The sequence below is a fragment of the Strix uralensis genome, chromosome 3 (genome assembly GCF_047716275.1).
Source record: "Strix uralensis isolate ZFMK-TIS-50842 chromosome 3, bStrUra1, whole genome shotgun sequence".
Taxonomy (NCBI): Eukaryota; Metazoa; Chordata; class Aves; order Strigiformes; family Strigidae; genus Strix; species Strix uralensis.
Genome location: NC_133974.1, coordinates 127,743,123 through 127,763,734, shown reverse-complemented (window position 1 = coordinate 127,763,734; position 20,612 = coordinate 127,743,123). Strand labels below are relative to the sequence as shown.

Sequence of the window (20,612 nt, the reverse complement as noted above, 5' to 3'; positions counted from 1 at the left end):
GATTTTTGCAAATATTACCAATACCAGAATTATGCCTGCAGAATTGCTGGACTAGAGTAATGCATTATCACTTGTGGTACACAGCCCAGGATTCAACAAAAAAAGGAAAGGATAATTAAAGGTTTTGTCTCAGCATTTTCAAAGTTCGCTCCCCATTTCCCTGTTGGACTGAGCCCTAATTGAAACCTAATGCTGTCTCTCTTCACCAAATGTGTAATTTTCCATTTGTTTCTCTTGGCTAACAGAAGTCCATCCAGTTTCAACAGTAATTTAGAAATAGAAAATGGCTCAAGTATTATTTTTAGCCAAAGGAAGTATTAACAATTATGCAATTAATTGGGGGTTGGTAGATGGAAGTTCAATACTCTTCTGTGACCAAGTCGAATAAGTTATATAAAGCCTTTTGTAGGGTTTAACAATTATAGGGCTTAATTCTTTCAGAATCTCGTATGCAGCACTCTTTTCTACTTAAGTGATTATTACTTGACCCAAATAGTTTCAGAAACCTGATAGGAGGAACCAGACAGCCAACATTGAAGGCAATAAAATACGAAAGGGACAAAACCAGGCAAAGCACGACTGAAACATGGTTCCAAGTGATGGTTGTCCTCTGCATAGAGCCAAGTGTTTAGCTGAGTTCATGCTCCTGCCAAAACAGCCTTTCCTCCTTCCCCATTGAATGCCTGAGGGTTAGACAGGCCAGGGTGAAGGGACACCACCTTCAGCAGTAGGTTAGCCCAGCTGCTCTTTATTTCTGCGCTGAACTCCATGACTTGTGGGTGCGCTGAGCAGGGCAGACATCCTGGGCTTTTCCAGGGGCACAGCACAGCAGCTTCAGGTTTTGGAGGGGGCTGGATGTGGGAGAAGTGCTAAGGCATTCAGCTCAAACAAGACAGCTGCCCCCTTGAATGTGTGCAGTGGCAAACTTTGGAAATCCAATTATGTTCCCTGCTTCAAACTTTGATGTCTGCATGGTTAAATTGAGATTACTTGGCTGGCTGTCAGGCATGTGTTTCTGCCTAGATTTGCTTTAGATTTTAGCACTCCCCAAGAAATCAGCATAGGAAAGGAGCAAAGGGATCCAGGAAGTCACAGGCTACCAGATTGCTCTGAGCAGATCAGCCTGGCAGATGCAGCGGTAGCTGGAGGAGCCAGGAGAGCGAGGGCTTAGTGGGCTGTCCAGCTGGCACGCTGTCAGGGATGCAGGAACAGGCAGGCAGGCTCCAGAAAACCCTGGCAGTGCGAAAGATGAGCAGCAGTTCAGCGATGCCAAGGACTCACTGCCTCCAGCTGGCTTATGCCATGTAGCTGGACTGCTCATGCACAGGAGTGGTGGGGAGACCAGGGCAGAGCAGGGTCTCTGCGTAGGCTCCTGGAAGTCTTGAGAGCGCAGCCCAGTGCTCCCCACCACGTCATGACAGCGGGCAAATGGTCCCACAGCTCTTCCACAGTCCATCCTTGCCTTGGTGTGCCCCAGCCTGGGAGCACAATGGCAATTTTGTGTTGCCTGCCTGGGCTGCAAACTATGCTTTCCGAGATAATTAGCAATCATTACTGAAGGATGCAGTTCTTAATTACAACACACGTAAGGATTTTCAAATAATTCAGTCCTGAAGAGAAAGAAACATTCTTTTCAGAGGAAAATAGAGTCAAAATTAATAGGGGATGGAAACCAAGTCCTATTCATAAGTCAGTAGGACCCATGGCAAAGACTTTGATAAAGCTGTAGAATTTTTCACTTTTTCTGGAAAACCAACCTTTCTCTTACCATAGCAGGCACATAAATTGCTATTAAATTATATAGAAGGTGCTGAAACACTTCCGTTTTCTTAAGGGGAAGAATTACAAAATAGCTATCATATGTCACGCAGAAAGAAAGGTCCTTATAAAATAATATGTGTTACAGAAAGAAATTTCCAGTTCTGTAATTTTTCATATTTTTTTCAAATGTGCTTCATCTGCATTTTCTTCCTTAGAAATGAGACAGTCCATAAATACCAGCAAACAATTTGGCTGTCCTTATCCTGAAACACTTTTCACTGTGCCTAAAAAAAACCAAACCACCTCCTCACAGTCAGGTGCTGCTTTTTTTTCCTTCTTATCCTGAGCCTGTCTGCCTGCTGGTGTCCTGATGCTGTTGTTCCCTAGTACTTGGCTTTTTAGGGCTGGAGTCCATTCTTTGTTTTCAGCTTGTACTGGTTGGAAACTGTTAGTCCTGATCTGGGACTGAAGGACTAGGCCAAAGCCAAAGGGCATCAGGAACGTGCTGTTACGACTTCACAGAAGGAGGAAGCAGAGGGATGTTCAGAGTGATGGTGTTTGTGTTCCCAAGTCACTGTCACACGGGATGGAGCCCGGCTGTCCTGGGGATGGCTGAGCACCTGCCTGCCCATGGGGAGTGGGGAATGAATTCCTTGTTCTGCTTCGCCTGTGTGTGCGGCTTTTGCTTTATTAAACTGTCTTTATCTCAACCCATGAGTTTTCTTACTTTTACTCTTCTGATTCTGTCCCCCATCCCACCAGAGGAGAGTGAGCAAGCGGCTGTGTGGGGCTTGGTTGCCAGCTGGGATTAAACCACGACATCCTTCCATCCTTCCATCCATCTTTAGCAACCCCAATGGCCAGGCGCAAGGGGGTGAGCTAGGCTGTACCATGTTAGAGGCCCAGCTGTAATTCACACAGTCTCTTGCCAGCCTTGATGGGAGAGGCGAGGGAATGTGGAGGAGATTTATTTGTCAAATACCACCCATTTTTATCTGGAGAGTGTGATCCAGCAATCAAAACCTTGAGAAACACCGGTTTAGGCACTAGCCCAGCAAGCATGATGAATGAACAGAGTAACAAGGAAAAAAAAAAGAGTACAAGATATGCCTGAAGTTACATAAAGTGAATTAGGCTCTGCAGTCCCCTGCCAACTCACTTTTGCAAGGTAGTTCAGTAAAGACATTTTTCTGGGATTATGCTCTTTAGAAGATGAGAAAAGGGGTAAGAAAATTTCTGAGGGATATTTTTTGCTGGTAGCACAACATCCCACGAAGGACACTGGAAATAGAAAACCTGCTGTTTCTGCAAAGAGAGCTTCTCAGTAGCTGTCCATAACTTTCCAAGCATATAGCCTTGCCCAAGATTTAATTCTGATTTAGCCCAAGTTGAGAGGTGGGCCTCTTGGGCTAGTACTAAATGCATCAAGACCCATTTTCAGCTCGGAGTGAGATATAGCTTCAGATGGCTCAGAAGTGTGGGTGCCATGCTGTGCATCGCTTTTGAGAAAAACAAGCAGGTTTCAAGAGGATTCTGGAGGAAAGATACTCTTTAAAATGTATCTTATTATTTTACTGGTCTTCTCTCTTCTTCCTGAATCTTCCTTCAGGCTCCCTCTGGTGTTTGTAGTGTGTATTACTACCACCTTCTCCAGTCCTCTTTTGGCCTGGATTTTACAGCAGCCTAAGTTGAGTGACACCACTGAAATTTTTTAGGTTCATACAAGGTTGAGATGCAAATAAGATCCTTCATTTCGCTTTAAATACCACACTTAGTTGACCCAACTGGGATTTTTCTGGTATAGACTACTACCAGCCAGAGAATTGAAAATTCACTTCACCTGAGGTCATATATTTCTGCCTGTTAAGTGAAACGATGCCTGAGGACAGCCACCAAACAGTGTGCCTGTGCAAACTATCCAGGTGCTGCAGGTCTGGCTGTGGGAAATGTAAGCAGCAAGTCGTAAGCATCACTGCAAATAATGCACTTGGGCTGCTATCAGTTTGTTCCAGTAGTGTTTGCTTCTCTTTCCAGTCCTGGCTAAGAAGGAAAGGCAATTGAAATTAGAGTATTAGGAGATGAATTATGGATTTTAACACTAAACCACACTTGTGGATGTGATTCTCACAGAAGCGATATCCTGAGGCCGTTCTCACCTTAAGAGTAATTACATGCAGAAACCTGTCCCCAGGAGCACTCAGCAGTCTAACTCCACCCACAAACTCAAGCCCAAATTTAATTTACTCTGTGGATTCCCCCCGCTCCCCACCAACAATCTGTTATATCTGTTATATCTGTTTTCTGCCATTCTGCCACAAATCCTGCCTGTGGGTTGAAATACTTCACAGCAATACCCAGTTTTGGCAGTGTGAAACAATTTGCCAAGCAGGGCTAAGTCTGCTTCCCCATGCTGAACGCTGCAGAGGCTAACTTCCAGGCACCAAGCTACTTTTGTGAATTTATCACATGAAAATTAAGTGTTTCCTCTCCCTTTAAAATGGCTGGAAGAAAAAGGTTGTTTAAGAACAGATCCGTACGTGCCAAACATCCTATTCCTGGCACCAGCAGCCACCTACTCTCCATGTTGGGCAGCAGCCTGCGTTTTTGGGACAGAGAGAGATGAGCTGGAGCTGCCACAGAGGCTGTCCAAAGGAGGCAGATGGTGGCAAGGTGGTGTGATGGTGTATCTGGGCACGGTGGCAAGCTTGGGATGTAGCCTCTGAAGTGAGTCCAAAGCCCAGGTTTGGGTTAACGGCAGTCAGAGCACAAGGTGGGATATGGAAAAAGTCAAAGGGAAAAAAGGCGTAACTGTTCTTGTTGTGCTGATCTGTTGGGGTTTTTTTTAATAATTTACTGGAATTATTTTGTTCTTCAAGTATATGTTTTTGCAACAGTATCCTCCTCCCTTAAAACTTAAATGATTGATCTCAGATCTTTGTGGGAGTTCTTAGGCTGATTTCAATAAGCTTCTTCATAGTCATCATCTTTATTATGAAAATCTATGTCCTGAGATGTTATATACACCAGTGGCAGCAAACCTGCTGTGCAATTCAGTGGATTATAATGCAACTCACTAACATGCTTGAAATAATGAGGTTGCTCTGTTCAGTGGGGCATGGTGAAAAATAGAAGCTACTGCTGGGAGCTCAGATTTAATTTAAATCCCTGTCAGAAAAGGTTCCCTATTAAAATACCATTGCAGGTTGCTATGTTTGTATATCCTTTAACTTCCATTTCAGGCTGGACAGTGAAGAGACCAGAAGATAATTTTTTTTATCTTCTGCCCAATGCATAGAAACACTATGTTAGCTTGAGGCCTTGCACTCTTCTGGTGCTGTTAGAAGTAAATGTTGGATTACTTGGGACTAAACATGGAGAGAAATGGTGGCTGTGCTGGAATCAGGGGAGATCTGAGCTTTGGGTTCAGTAGCACTGATCTTTCCCTGAGAATCAGGGTTCTCAGGTCTAACCCTTTTCCAGGCAGCCCCTACCTTTTTCTTAGTATGGGATGAGAAGTTGCTGAGTTGATCCCTTCCCACTCCTTGCCTATCTGGAAGTTGGGGACTCTATACGGATTTCTTTCCTTTCACTAATGGGAAGCCTTTATACTGCCCTTCAGCTTCAGTCTCTCCCATCCATCTCTCACCTTCTCAGTGTAATTGGTAGACCATCTTCCTGTAGATGATTTATATGGTCTCATAACTTCACTTTCTGCTTAGTAGTAGAAGCTGGTTTGTCAGAAGAACAGCTCTGAGTCAGTGATACCTTTGGAGAAAAATCTATTGAGAGAAAAAGGTGCCAGTTTTAACAGAATTTTTTAGCCATTGCTGAACCTAATTAGATCTTACAAACCCAGCATGTGAGATGACCTATATCCCTTTAAAAGAACGCTTTCCTCATAGCACTTAGACCTTGACATAAATGCTAATGAATCCATGAAGTGTCTTAGCATCTGGCACAGGAGCCTTCAGGGCATCAAACAAAACAGGAAATAAATGGAAGTGCTCTGTGTACATAAGGTTGCAGAACTGGCTATGGCGGCCAGTTAACTGGATTTAATAACCTGCAGAAGTCCATGTTATTTCAGCTTAAGGTTGATGTATATTTTGTTTGGGCCAGTTTTCTTCTTTATAGATGCTTAGCTTTACAATTAGATGTGCAGTTTAAAGTAGTTGCTGTCTCCTGTTTGCAGTTTAACCCAAGAGGGTCGATTTTCCCCTTTCACAGGGCCGGGGAGGCAAAGGAAGCATCTATGTCTGGGCCTCTGGAGATGGGGGCAGCTACGATGACTGTAACTGCGATGGTTACGCATCAAGCATGTGGACAATTTCCATCAATTCTGCTATAAATGATGGACGGACAGCTCTGTATGATGAAAGCTGCTCTTCAACCTTAGCCTCCACCTTTAGTAATGGGAGGAAGAGAAATCCAGAGGCTGGTGTGGTGAGTCCAGATATTATTGTGCTGTTGCTGCTGTCTTTGTGCACTCCCGTGACCTATTACAACTCTGTCTGCATTGGAGCAGCAGATGGTTCTTTGTTGAGATGGGTATTTTTTCATCTGCAGTACATGATGGTGCCAAAACTGTCAACTGAGATGTGGGATTAATATTGAGAACAGCGATGATCTTCCATCTCATAGAGCTTCATACAGTTGGTGCTTTCCTTTATCAGAAACTGGATTTAGAAGTTCAATTGCACTCTTTCCAGGGGACAGTGTGACAAAAGGTCTCTAAAAATTTAAATGAAAAGTGTCAACATCTGAGATCATACTTACTTGTATGGGCAGAGCAGTCATGACTTCTGCTGTGCTACAAGCTGCACAGAGCAGAAAGACATTGTCACCCACAGAGGAAATACGGGGGTTCAGATCACCCTCAGTCTCCTATTGAGCAGTGCAGAGCATCGTATTCAAGGCCAGGGCCATACCTACAACTGGAAAATAGGCAGTTTCTGTGAAGTGTAATTGGGATTCTCTTCCACTGTACTGATCACTGCTCTTCAGCACTTTCAGACTAGCCAGGACATAGTCTAATTCACAGAGTGGAAAATTAAGGTGTGGTAACTCAAGGTTGATTTTTGCCGAAGGCCATGACACATTTTCCATGGCCCTGTTTCAAACCCCAAGGACGCATTGTATAATCCTAAATGCCCACATTCAGTAGCAGATGGAAAAATACTGGTTTCCTCCTTGATATCAGACAAGATGATCTGTGGCACCTTTGTAATTGTCACCGTAAAATATATTTCTAAAGTTTGCTTCTGGTCTCTTCTAGTGACTAATCTGCATAGAAGATAGCAGCCTGGTACTGCTGTTGGTTCTGGAGTTGCACAAATGTTAGAAAGCCCAATACTGTTAACAATTCTAGTTTCAAATCCTTCTGATAACCACAAGGGAATTTAAGGCCTTTAGTTAAACTGTGTTTATAGGAAATAAATGCCATCTATATAAGTTCTAAGTGGTAGTGAACACTGTTTTACTATATCATGATTTATTCTTGCATTCACACCTTCTGTAACTATGTCTCACTGTGTCTTTAAATTGATACACTATTCTAAAGGGGAAAACAGATCCTAGGAACAAACACGCAATTACTCTAAAGAGCAAGGGCACAAACTCCACTTTCTCTTTTTCTTCTGAGTCTGTAGCTGCAAGGAAAATGGACTAGCTGGTTTCATTAATTGTGTCTTAATATTATTGCAGGCTACAACGGATTTGTATGGCAACTGCACCCTGCGTCACTCAGGAACATCTGCAGCTGCCCCTGAAGCAGCCGGAGTGTTTGCCTTGGCCCTGGAGGCTAAGTATGCTGTTGAGAAATTCCTTGTGAGCTCTAGAGAGGAGAGGGCCTGTGGTTTGTTTAATGTTGTTCATCATATAAGTTGGCTGTCTGTGGCAAGGGGCTAGAACGAGCAGCAAACAAGCTGCCTGCTACAGTAGTGACATGGATGGTAACCTGCAGATGGAGCGGGAGTCTTGCTGAAGCCATACAGCAGATACATTTTGGCTGACTCGCTCTCTCTGTGTCCTCTCCATCCACTGCTTCCAGGAGTCTTCTCCAGCACTGTTTGGAGGGAGAGATTATTTCAGTTCTCCACATAGCCAGTATGGAATGCCCAGCCTACAAAAACATAAGAACAAACCTCAGACAGGAGTTCATCTTGTGCCACGTGCTGTCTGCAATGACAGACACTTAGGGGCGAGTACAACAAACAGGGATTAAGAGAGATCTTTCAACAACAGTTTTGGCAATCAGTGGTTTGGAGAGAGGGCAGTCAGCCTATCCTGTTTGATAGCCACAGGCAGATTTGTCTTCCTTGAATTTGTCTAACTCTTCTTCAACTTGTCTGTATTTGGCACCTGTATCGTCCAGTGGCAGTCAGGTCCACAGTAATAAGTTTTTGGCGATGGTGGTAGGGAATGTTTCCTTTGTTTTTTCTTAACCCATTGCTGGTAACTTGCTTCTGTGCTCCATAATTGCTCTGTTATGTGAAAGAATAAATATCTATTGTCTGTTTACCATCTCCTTGCTGTTCATGACATTGGAGACCTTTTGTATATCTTGCTTCATTTTCTTCTTCTCTAATGCTTAGGAAAAGTTTTCCTTACAATAACCTGTACCATCTTTTCACTTGGTGTTAAATGGTTTTATGAAGTGAGACAACATTTACTCAAGTATACAGCTTCAGTTGCTGTAACCTTGGCATGAAGTGAGTGCTATGTACATGGTTTTCTTCAACAGTATGCAGAAGAATGAAGAGGAGACAAAGTTTCTGTCATTAGCAGAGCAATGGTTGTTGTGCTCAGAGCATGACTTGGGGCAAGTCTCATTTTTCAGGTTTTACACACGTAAAACATACATGCCAAGTGTTTTAACTTTGGATGATCAGTCCTTCTACTATCAAATCCATTCAGTGGGACAGCCATGATGTAGTAAATAATTATGGCCAGAAAAATGTAAGGATTTCATGAATTTTCTGACCACTGCATGTTTAACCTGGACTACAACCTTAATATGTCAGTAATAATTACCATTCCTCTTCATTTGGGCTATCCATGGAGACTGGAATTACTCTTACCAAACTATCACGAGTAGAAATGAAATGAGACTAATGTCCCTGGTTTGCCATTGGGTTTCTAGCCTTTGCTGAGAAGAAAGATGTGGGTGGAGAGGAGACAGAAAGAACTGTCAGTGCTTCCTGTCTCCTTCCAGACTGGCTGTATTAAACCTCTGTTTTACTGTGCAGAACTACTCTGGATGAGTTACGCTAGCCTTCACAGGAATGGCTAACCATTTCCCATGCAGACTACTACTGCCTGCACTATGTCTCTCAGCTCACGTACAATATATGCCTGACGTGTCTCTAAAACCAGACCAATCTGTGAAATGGAAAGTACAGTTTTAAGATATGTAGCAACTCTTAAAAGGTTTTAGTAAGAGTGATACGAGTGATATCTGGTTTTCAGCTATCTTGTGTCACCTTGGGAAAAATGACAGTAATTGGCTGTTCTGCTGTACATTCAGCATGGACACATGCTTATTACTTGGGGCACAGAAAGCTGAAAAGCGGATCCTTTTAGGTTGATGGCTTGAATCAGACATATTGTAATGTTGAAAGAGTTCATCATAAAACAACTGGAATAGCTTTAGTTATGTAGAATTAGAATGTCAGTTCTAAAGCTTCCAGAATAATAACTTACAAGTGCCCTTCCTGTCATCGTAATCACTGCAAATCTAGGAAGACAAGAGCTGATGATGAAAAATGATCATCGAATCTAGATAAATGTGACTTTACTGCATTCTTCCATGCTAGTATATCATGGGTGATAAACCTCTACCATACCTTATAATACAAACCTACAGCCCATACATCCATATGCCCAGACTACCAAAATTACTAAGACCTTGATTGTTACAGCTCATCAGCTTCATCAGATCAGGGCTTCTCTGGGTGAACCTTGGAAAGGCCAAGGGAAAAGCAGGAGGAGCAGGCAAGGAAAAGAAAGCAAGATTTAAGAGGAAAGCTAGGTGAAATTCTGTCATCATCCTTTTCTTTCTGTATTCTTTTCAGGATCTGGTATGATATCCTACTCATTTTATTAGCTTAAAAGTTGCGTGGTGGATCTATAATGTGTAGTTGAAAGCAGTTGTTTTTAAAAACAGGGAAACAATCAGAAATGGTTTTGCAATTTTGGGGAATGTATTTTGGGGAAGTACTATACAATTAAATCCTATTTTTGTTCCCACTGAAATCAACAAAAGCTTTGCTATTGATATGTGTATAGATACAATTTCTGTGTGACTCATAGAAGCAAATTTTACCAAAAGGCTTACTCAAACACGCTTTCTTTAATATCTGCTTGGAAATACTGTACTGTTTGTTTTCCGTGTTGCTCTTGCACAGCTTGGATCTCACATGGAGAGACATGCAGCATCTGACAGTGCTCACCTCAAAGAGGAACCAGCTTCACGATGAGGTTCATCAATGGCGTAGAAATGGCGTTGGGCTGGAATTCAACCATTTGTTTGGCTATGGTGTCCTAGATGCAGGAGCAATGGTTAAGATGGCGAAAGACTGGAAGACTGTTCCCGAAAGATTCCATTGTGTTGGAGGGTCAATACAGGAACCTGAGTAAGTGAATGGGTCTAGCATATGTGTTTGGCTTCTTCCAGGCATTTAGGAAACCACAAGCGTACAAATACGTTGACAAAGACATAGATAATCAAAGAAACATAATGAAATTTTTTTTCTAAGAAAGCCCAACATTACCAGTAGCATTCCAGATATTTCAATAAGTTGATAAAATAAACTACATGATCTTTCAATTCCTGGTTTGCTGGAGGAGTGCATTCTGCAGCTCATCTGCATCATCATTGCTAGTGCCAGTAGTGTTAACAGCAACATCCATTTCTTCTGGGTACTTACAGGTATGTTTGTGCCAAAGTTTCTGCGAATAAAGAGCCTGTGCACAAGTAAAAATCTGGGAAGCTGGCACTGTAAATTACATAAACTGCTGCCACATGAAATATCTGTCAGCCAGGTCATATCTCATTGTGACATATTCTAGCAGACAATTTTATCTCCAGAAGACTGGAACAATAATCTACAGGTACCAGTGATTCAGTTTGAACACTACAGCATTTAATTGTGTTCGGTTTATGTTCTTCAAATCTCTAATTGCAAGCTAGGTAGTCAAATTATTTTCTGATTTACCTTCATGTGCTAAACTGAATGAGTCAACAAGTGAATGAATTAATACTAATTGACTGCAACAGCTATAGTTCAATTTAATTATTTGAAATGCTAACCTAATAATAGCCAATTTATGTCTATACCATTTGAAATTTAACTTTTCAGTGCCATTTTTGAAGGCATCATTGGAAAAATAAAAGCAAACCAGTATGTCACCCTGGCATATAGCTCAGCCAAGCAAAGAATCAAAGTTTGTTCCCAGCCTTCCAGATGGGTTTGTATTTGCAGGATCCAAGGTTCTAACAGCTGAGATCTGAGTTTTAATTTATCTAGCCTACGCATGCTCACAACTAGGAAGCAAATGAGAGAGTGCTGGAGCTAACTTTGAGCTATCTTAAGTTTATTCATAATTTAAATGCAGACAAATAATCTCATTTATCTTAGTACAGTCCCATTTATTGAAATGGGGATCATTCCTAGAGGAAGAGAGAAAATCTCTCTCTGTAGGCTTGACAGAGACGTTGTGGCTGCCCCCTCCCTGGCAGTGTTCAAGGCCAGGTTGGACGGGGCTTTGGGCAACCTGGGCTAGTGAAGGGTGTTCCTGCCTGTGGCAGGGGGGTTGGGACTGGATGGTCTTTGAGGTCCCAACTCAAACCGTTCTGTGATTTTATGATTGGCTCCATGCATTAGACAGTGTGGAGCCAGAGGTATTCTGACAACAGACTGAGTCAGAGTCAGGTGAGTGCTATGCACTAGTATTGTCTCCTTCTGCCTTTGTTTTTCTGTCCCGTTTCTGCTGTTGAGTGGATAGAAAAGCATGGGGGATGGTGCATTTCCTCCAGCCCAGGGATCTGGAAGTGCAGTAAAGCTTCCCTATAGCTCTCGTTGCCCAGCAAGCTCCAGAGTTGAGAAATACACTGCCTTGTATGGTGGTGTCTTTTGAGAGCAGCGTTACAGCATGCAGATTTATAAAATTCCACCAAGTCAGTCACCACCTAAGCCTCCTAACTCCACTGCAATGTAATCTCGGTGTGCGGTCTGTATGGGTGCCCCCTATAATTACCCCAGGACTGCTGTAATATTTATGTCCCCTAATTAAAATGTCACTGACAGGAGATAATAAGCATCATGACTTGCAACATCTGCATTTTTTGAATTACACTGTAATTAAAACCAGTGAAGTCCCAGCATCTCCAGAGATCCCTTGGAAATGAAAACTACACTGCACTTCTGCCATGGATAATTGGGTTTGTTTTCTAGTTTGGCCTTGCTGGAGCAGCGTTTTCTATGTATATTCTCCAAATATATTTATATAAGTATAGATATTTATGTGTATATATGTAATAGATATTCAATATATATTTAGGTAGGTGAGTAGTTGATACAGAAGTGTGTACCACAGGAGCATTGTCAATTAGCAGAAACAGGCCAGGAAAGAATTGACAGCCTGACAGATTATACAGTGTGCTGAAAGCAATCAGTATTTAAAGTGCAGCATTTCTCTGCTGCATGTAGAAACACTTGTTATCAATAGGAACTTCCTCTGAAAAGGGATTTTTGTTGGGTCAGCAAAAAGAAAAAAAATGGACAAATCTGAATCTGTCTGGTTTAGATGATTTAGGACATCATAGTCCATTAGCAGAGGAACAGGAGCACGGGAGTGTGCTCCTGGAGAGCTGTTAGCTCCCCCTGCTCATCTCTAACCGGGTACTACACTTCATGCAAAAGTGAATATATTTTATATACGTATATAGCAAATGGGCAGTGGTACTCTGTGAGGGTGTGGAAAACCCATCTCCTCTTCTGCTCCTTTCATGTCAGGCTTTTTCCACCACCCCAGGTTCTTTTTGCTTCTTTGGGGAAATTCACCTGGCCTAAAGTAATCAGTCTAGCGAAGCTGAGAGTATTGGATTCTAATTAATAGGAAAGGGGGACGCAGATCAAGCCTTTTCTTATGTGTGTTAGAGAGCTGAGATACCTTTTGCACTGCAGCATTTACGAAGGTGGAGAGAAGAGCTGCCTGCAGCTGTCAGGCTGTCTGCAAAGCAGATGGAGTGGTATTTCTTATTGCTCTTATTTCTTTGGGTTTTGGTGTTGATAGAAAAGGCTCACACTGTGGTGTCCTCTCTCATTTACTGGAGGAGATATAAAGCACTTATCACAAGTCTTAGAATGAAGCACTGTTTGACAAAGCTTTGTCCGCTGTGTGAGACTGCTGTGAGACAACGTGAATTCGGATTGCTTCGAGGGCAGTGCTTGCCATGCAGAGAAACTGCAAGCATGTGGCAACTGTGAGATTATGATCCTTCACCACTGGGTGGCATAGAGTGGGCATTTTCCTTGTGCTTTGGCACACAAAATAAATCTTGAGGGTATTATATGTTCAAATATTTTTGCTAGACAATATTTATGTTATACCCGCTTCTGCTGCAGGGCATCCATAAGATTCATAACAACACAGGTTTTTCAGTTTAAGGTAAGTCTTTAAAAAACGCCTTGAGGACCTGGACCTGAATGTCTTTTTACTCTGCAGGTACTCCCAAGAAGGCAGTAGTCTATGAAAGGGGGGTCTGGTCTGGGCCAATTAGTCATATACTAAGCTGTAATACCTGGAGCTCATCTCAAGAAGAGAATCCCTGGAAGCTAGGCTTGAATGAAACACTTCCACTGGTCTCTAAAGAACGCACTGTTTCATTAGCAAAGGGAAAAGGCTGCTCCTCATTTATTTTGAAAAGAAAGTATTCATTACCGCAGTGTGGTCAATGCCCTTTAAAAGGGACTCTCTTATTTTACTGCAAAACCTAGGTCATGGAGAAGCCACTGGAAGAGGTAATGACAAGCTGACTGGAATCTTTTGTTACTTACTCCCTTTTTTAAGGATTGCAGTAATTCTTGTATATCAAGTATTTCTTTTAGACAGAGGAAAGTGTCACACTGCTCACAGCCCACTGATGGTGAAGACGCAGAGAATTTTGTTTACACTTCCAGTGTAGCTTGCCAGCCAGTTTCTGAGGCAACTGATAATTGCCAGTCGCATCCTGACCCCAAGGGGTTTGTCAGGCACTCGTCAGCCTCAGCTGCTGGCAGGGCGCTGCTCCCGGGCCAGGTGCCAATGCCTCTGGGCCTGTGCCCAGACGCTGAGTGGGACTGCCACTGCACAGTGGCTACTGGCCTCCTCTGCCAGAGCTGGGAAGGCACGGATGCACCTTGCTCTCCCCCAGCACGCTCTTGCCTCTTCCTGGTGGTCTCGGAGGCACTCTTGGGAAACGCTTCTGCCTCACAGGTTTCTCAACCACACCAGGAGCAACCACGCCGCGGGTGCACACCCCAGCACGTGGGGAGCCAGGAGCACCGACCAGCATAATGTTGCTCCCCGCTGTGCGTAATTCATCCTGCTGACAAATGTTGGCAAGATCATTAACAGCTGGGGAGGATTGCACAGTCCAGACTTGAAAGTTTTCTCCTCTTGCACACTGACTTCAGGCGTCGCATCCTCAGGTGTCCGACCCTCCAGCAAAGGAGCCCCGTGCGCCGGTAATAGGGATCTGGTTTCCATTTGATGACAGGGTCCTTGCAAAACAAATGCAGCAGGACTGAGCCTGTGTTCCATCTGTGGGTCTAGCTTTCTGGTGGTACTTGGGACTGATGTCCTCCAGTTAATCGTGCATTTGCCTTCATAAGGACTGAATTGCAATAACCAAGAAACTTGTGACTCCAAGGTGCAGCACTTTAGCAACTCAGTAAACAAGTGCAACTTCTTTCCTCAGTGTGTGTGTGCTCCTGTACAGGAGCAGTTCAAGGATAGCAATTTTCATGGAAAAATATTTTTCAAATGAGCTGACACTGGGATCCAATGTTTGTGCTGGTGTCCCAATCAGAAGGATGTAGGCTTTGATGTGACTGCACTGAAATTCTGTGCAGCTGGCTCCTCTGACTCCAGCCAGCCATTCGCTGCTGTCTTTTAAGGTGACTGTCTGACATGACTGACTGCTGATGGTTCCTTTACTGAATATACACATTATTATGCAATTACCCGATACAGTAATGATAAGTAAAGGCAACTATTAAATATATGTTAATATTTCTTAAAGAGCAGTATGTACTTCTTAATTGTATTCCTTCTCTCTTTGTGTAGGTGTACATTTCATAACCTATATTCAAATTATGGTTTTGCTACCATTTTCTAAAAAGAGAATTTTCTCTTTCTGGCTAAGTTTGCAACTATTCTTTCCTTACTTTTCCATGTATTAATAAGGAAAACAGTACAGGTTTTCCTGTGAGGCACCAAAACCCAGTAGTTTTAGCATCAGCCATGTCATGTGCTCCTTTTAATTTGCTTAATTATCTTTTGACCTGCAGAAAGATACCACCAAGTGGCAAGCTGGTCCTCACACTTACAACTGATGCTTGTGAGGGGAAGGAAAACTTTGTCCGATACCTTGAACACGTCCAAGCAGTTATAACTGTGAATTCCACTAGGCGAGGAGACCTCAACATCAACATGACCTCGCCAATGGGAACAAAGTCCATTTTACTGAGCCGGCGCCCCAGGGATGACGACTCCAAGGTGGGTTTTGACAAATGGCCTTTCATGACCACACACACTTGGGGAGAAGACCCCCGAGGCACCTGGGCTCTGGAGATTGGGTTTGTCGGCAGTCTGCCCCAGCGGGGCGTGCTGAAGGAGTGGACACTGATGCTGCACGGGACTCAGAGCGCACCGTATATAGACCAAATAGTAAAAGATTATCAGTCCAAACTGGCCATGTCCAAGAAGGAAGAGCTGGAAGAAGAATTAGATGAAGCAGTGGAGAGAAGCCTGAAGAGTATACTGAGCAAGAACTAGCGGTGTTCTGCATGACGGTGTCTTTCCTTCCCCAGATCCCTCTACTCACCTTTCTACTATCCAAACCTCTGTGTTAGACATATTACAATGATCGTCTCTGTAGCCAAATTATCACACTTTCTTGATTTTAAAGTTTTACATCTCATCAATAATTATTTTAATTACCACTGAAGCAATCCTTTTTGTACTCTAAACCACAAATACACTGTCCCCCACCGAATACTATGTACAGTTTGTGACTGTAAATGATTTTTCTTTTGTGTCATACGAATAGGTATTAACCTGCAAAGAAGCTGATGGCTTTTCCCTTCATATTTTTGTGGTAAATGTTGTTTGTATTAAAAAAAAAAGAGTGAATTTTAATATTGACAGTTGGTGATAATGGGCACATTTTTAAAAATTATTGTGAGAGAGGGAATCACAATGAGGTTGGCTGGAGAGGTCTTTGAACGTCTAACAGCTCCTTCTGCATCATTGACTTCAGTGGGACTCTTCCCCATGGGGTTCAACCAAAGTAGCACTAGACCCTACAAAAAGAAATAATCCGGAGATGAGGAAAATTTACCAATCAAATTTGTAGAAATCCAATTCTAAGAGTTTTCTTTAATATATACACTTACCCAACATACACACTAACACTTCAGACACAGAATGGGTCAACAGGCATGCAATAAGGAAGGCAAAGCGATGCCAAAGCTGGGTGACATGGGGAAGTGCTTTGCAAACAGGGTCAGGGCATTCTAGAAGCACAAGTTTCAGGTGGTTTGTTTTGTTTTGTTTTTTTAAATTTTGGCAATTTAAATCAATTCACCATCTTACAGCAGAACAAGCACATAGGGAATGAGCTGTAGGATTTCTGGCAACCTGTGTGCAAAAGTGCATCTGCTCGTCTCTATACCGAGATGTACTACAGCAGTGTAAGATGAGGCTGTGTCAGCATTTCCAACCACAGACCCCTGTTTTCTGGGGTTTACAACCTGACTGTCAGTAAATTGCTGTGGGAGAAATTTGGAGTATGCAGTTTCAGTCCCAAAGCAATTTTTTATTCAAATTTGATTTTTAAAAAGAGATTTGTTATTTTTATGTTATACAAATATATTTAAGGAGAAAAATAAGCCTAAGTTATTAATGTGTAATGTAAAGTTGGCCTTCTTGGGAAATAAAATGTAGTGTGTTTGGGAAGATTTGTTGGTAATCATTGCTCTTTGCTGTTTAAAGAGTCAGTCCCACTTCACCTTTCACACATGAGTAAAGTCAGTCTCTCTCACCCTCGGAGCCTGCTCTGGCTATTGCCGCAAGATGTAACATCCTCCTCGGTGGGAATTACTCATGGTAGCAACCACTACATGTCCTCAGGTGTGAGATCCCAAATTTAACCTTTGAATAATAAAGGGTCTTGATTCTGCAAATATTTAGGCACTCACAGTAAAGGCCATCAGTGGGCCTACTCAAATGCTAACTTTAAGCAGGTGCTTGGATCTTTGCAGGATCCAAGATCTACTTTTTAGCAGTGACTAGTTTCAGAATTTTATTATGTATTTTTAATATGCAGAGTATTAATCTAAAACATTTTAATAATGAGTGGTCCTCGTGCATAGTAGTAGAAACACATTCAGTAAATAAATGTTTATCTAACAAATTAAAAACGTAACTCAAAGGTTATCTGGTGGACACGTTTCACTTAAGAATGTATAATCTATGCTGTTACTTCTAGTGAATATCCATCTTTTATCTTTCCGTAAGAGGCCTGTTCTTTCCTTTACAAATCCAAATGCAAAATAAACAGCTCAACCTACTCAAAATCTATGTGAATTACACTCTAAAAGCCAAGACGAGCAGCCTTGCACTACTCACAGGTTCCTCGTTGCGTGCAGCAGTCCCTTTGGACAGTTGAGTCACACTGGGCTAAAACAGGCGTCGGCAGGAGAAGAATCAGGCCCCGTGTGATTTTTATTTTTGAAGTGCTCTTGGTTATTTTTTCAAATACATTAGAGTGCCAACTGTGTTTAATTTGGTGATGTAAAACTTAACCCAAGGACAAGATGGGTCCATTTTAAAGCATGGACTGGAGTTCATGAGGCATGAGCCAAAACTCACTGGAGTTAAACGGGTCAGGGACAGGTTTGCTTGTGTCTTTGGAAGTGAATGGATTGTGCTGACGGCAGTAGGTTTCCGTGGAAGGCACCCAGTTCTCAGAAAGAGCAGCGTATACGTATCAGAGGGAAGAATTTGCCATCTATATATATATATTTATGCATACGCCTGTATGTCTAAATGCACATGACACACCTGTGGTATCTCTCTCTCTGTATATATATATTACATACAATATGTATATTCAGAGTACGTTACATATATTGGCTTATAAATATATATAGAATTACATATGGTATGTAATGTATAATACATATACGCACATCATCACTTTTTGTGTGTATGGGTTCAAAGAAAGAGGTAACTGGAAGCTTTTGAAACACTTCTGAAATGTGGAAAAAGTTTTGGAATAAGAAAAGTCCATGTGGAAATCTTAAATGAACGTGTACATGACTTTCCATTGCATTATGTAATTCTGCAATTCTCTGTTCAATCATTAAATATCTTATAAAGCAGCAAAAGAACTAGATGGTTGTTCATATTTTCATAATGCTGACGTAATTTATTAAGTGAAAGATCACGATAATGAGTGATATGCAGAAATGATGAGTTTTGATATAAGTATATATAAAACTAAGTGTATATACAATATAGAGATCTACTTCAAATTCTTCAGGGTTTTTGCATCGGGGGGATCACTGAAAAATATGTCCAGTTAGACTAAGTTTTTATGGTAATGCTGATGGAAAATAATTTGTTAGTATTTATAATAAAGGGGAAAATGAAGCTCATGATTTGAAACAGGTGAACACTGTTTAACTGAAGCCCTGTGATGATGTTTTATAATATGAGTAAAATAAAGAGCTGTTGTAAACTGGCAGGTCCTATCATCATTGCCTATCCGAAAGTACACGGGAGGTACTATGCTGGTCTACGTGGGATGACTTCTACTCCTCTGCTTTTTACACCGATAAAGAAATCTGTATCCTGTGTATGCTGGATACTGAGAAGATAAATGCGATCCTCCAAAAGAGATGATAGCAACAGATGAAGAGTAACAGGCTTTATGTTAACTCTGTGATACGGTGGGACACTGAAGATCAAGGCCGCAGGCTAGGAGGAGCCTTGGGCGTTACTTACGTGGTTCAGACCCTCTGGCTCCAAGGGCAGCTCTGCAGAGGCACACGGTGATGTCGGTACCAAACTGCTGCCCTCAGTGGGGAAGGGGACACTCAGGAAGAGAGTCAGTGACATTCTTGCACTGCATTTCATAAGCAGGTCTGGCCCCAGGGAAATGCTACAGCGTGTTTTTTTTTCTCTGCTGTTTGGAGCACTTTGCTCCACAAAAAAACCCCTCTGTTTCCCTCTTCCTCCCTACTCCCCACCCACACTTTTGGGTACTTTTTAGTTCACGTGTTCCCATGGCACAGGGTACATTTAATTTCGGAACTTCTTACCATGTCTGCAGCAGTAAAAGATGGTGGGGAACCCCCTGATCTTGTTCTGCTTGCCACAGAGGCAAGAATGTGCCTGCAATAACCTAGGTCCCATCCCAGGTTCTGCTGAATATATGCTCCCAAGTATTTCACCACTACACTTTAGCACTAGCATTTAAACACTTCATTGAGATGCTGCATTTGAGAATCTGCATTTAAAGCAGAGGTTAGCCCATAAATTGTGAGATTTACTATATGTTTCAGCATGGTCATTATGACCAACTAGTGTTTTTCTGTATAATTTACAGATGCCCATCATCTGCAGCCTTACTGAGCAACCGGCCATGTTTGTAGAAGGCAGGTTAGAGATCACAGCAGAATTTAGGCCTTAGTTCTTCATGGTGCTTGACTTCTGCTGATGTTGGTGTCTGTGGTGCAGCTCAGCACCAGCTTGGTTCAAGTCTTACACCGCAGGTTGCTGCCTATGCAATGCACTAGGTGACTTTTTCAGTAATATGTGGCCGCCAAACCCACTTTAGGAGCGACTTTTATACTGCACAGCTGCTGAATAAGGTTTATGAGCATCAGAAAACCATTTCTATGTCAGCAGCTGAGAGTGGTGACACCACAGCACAAAATGGATGAAGGTGGTGGGGGATAGTCGCCCATTAGACACCTAACCCAGGCTCTCCTGAAGTGGTGCCTCCTTGCTGTTGAGTATGGTAGTCTGAACATTAAGTTCCCTGTATTGCAGTGAAATCAGATGGTTGGCGGGGGGGGGGGGGGGGGGGGGGGCGGTGTCTGTCTAGGTAATGCCAGACGCAGGTCTGTCTAGGTACTGCCTGAATCTGTTTACAACCTGTTTTGTGATAGAATTATTAAACAGCCTTCCTATTGCTGCAGTTGTGGTTTTTTTTTTTTTTTTTTTTTTTTCCGCCTTGCAGTAGGTCAAAACCTGCTTTCACCAGCAGTTAAGCTGAGCAGTTTCTCCCAGCTCACCAGAGTGCAGCGTCCATATGCATTGATAAATTCCTTCTCTGTGGTTATTTACACTGTTAATAAATTAAACTGAAAAGTAGCACACACCCCAATAAGTCATCTCTGGCATAAACTCACAGAAGTACTTCAATAAAACAGGGTCAACAAAAAATCCAGAATAAAAATGTGACTATGTGGGTCACCTGGCCTTGTTTCAAAGAAGAAGGTGCCACTTTACCAGCCATAATAGTCACAGTAGATTAGAAGCTACGCCTGCATTGGAATTCACTAATGAAAAGAAAA

At 42.4% G+C, this 20,612-nt stretch overlaps 1 protein-coding gene across 1 annotated transcript in view; it reads left to right on the top strand.

Moving 5' to 3' along the window:
* Positions 1-18,772, top strand: part of PCSK2 (proprotein convertase subtilisin/kexin type 2) — a 107,433-nt gene extending 88,661 nt beyond the window's left edge. Inside the window, exons 9-12 of the mRNA XM_074864364.1 lie at positions 5,989-6,204; positions 7,465-7,565; positions 10,167-10,394; positions 15,315-18,772. Of these exons, the coding sequence (XP_074720465.1) occupies positions 5,989-6,204; positions 7,465-7,565; positions 10,167-10,394; positions 15,315-15,801 (1,032 nt within the window). The 3' untranslated portion in view covers positions 15,802-18,772. The remainder of the gene's footprint in view (positions 1-5,988; positions 6,205-7,464; positions 7,566-10,166; positions 10,395-15,314) is intronic.
* The last annotated feature ends 1,840 nt before the right edge of the window (positions 18,773-20,612 follow it).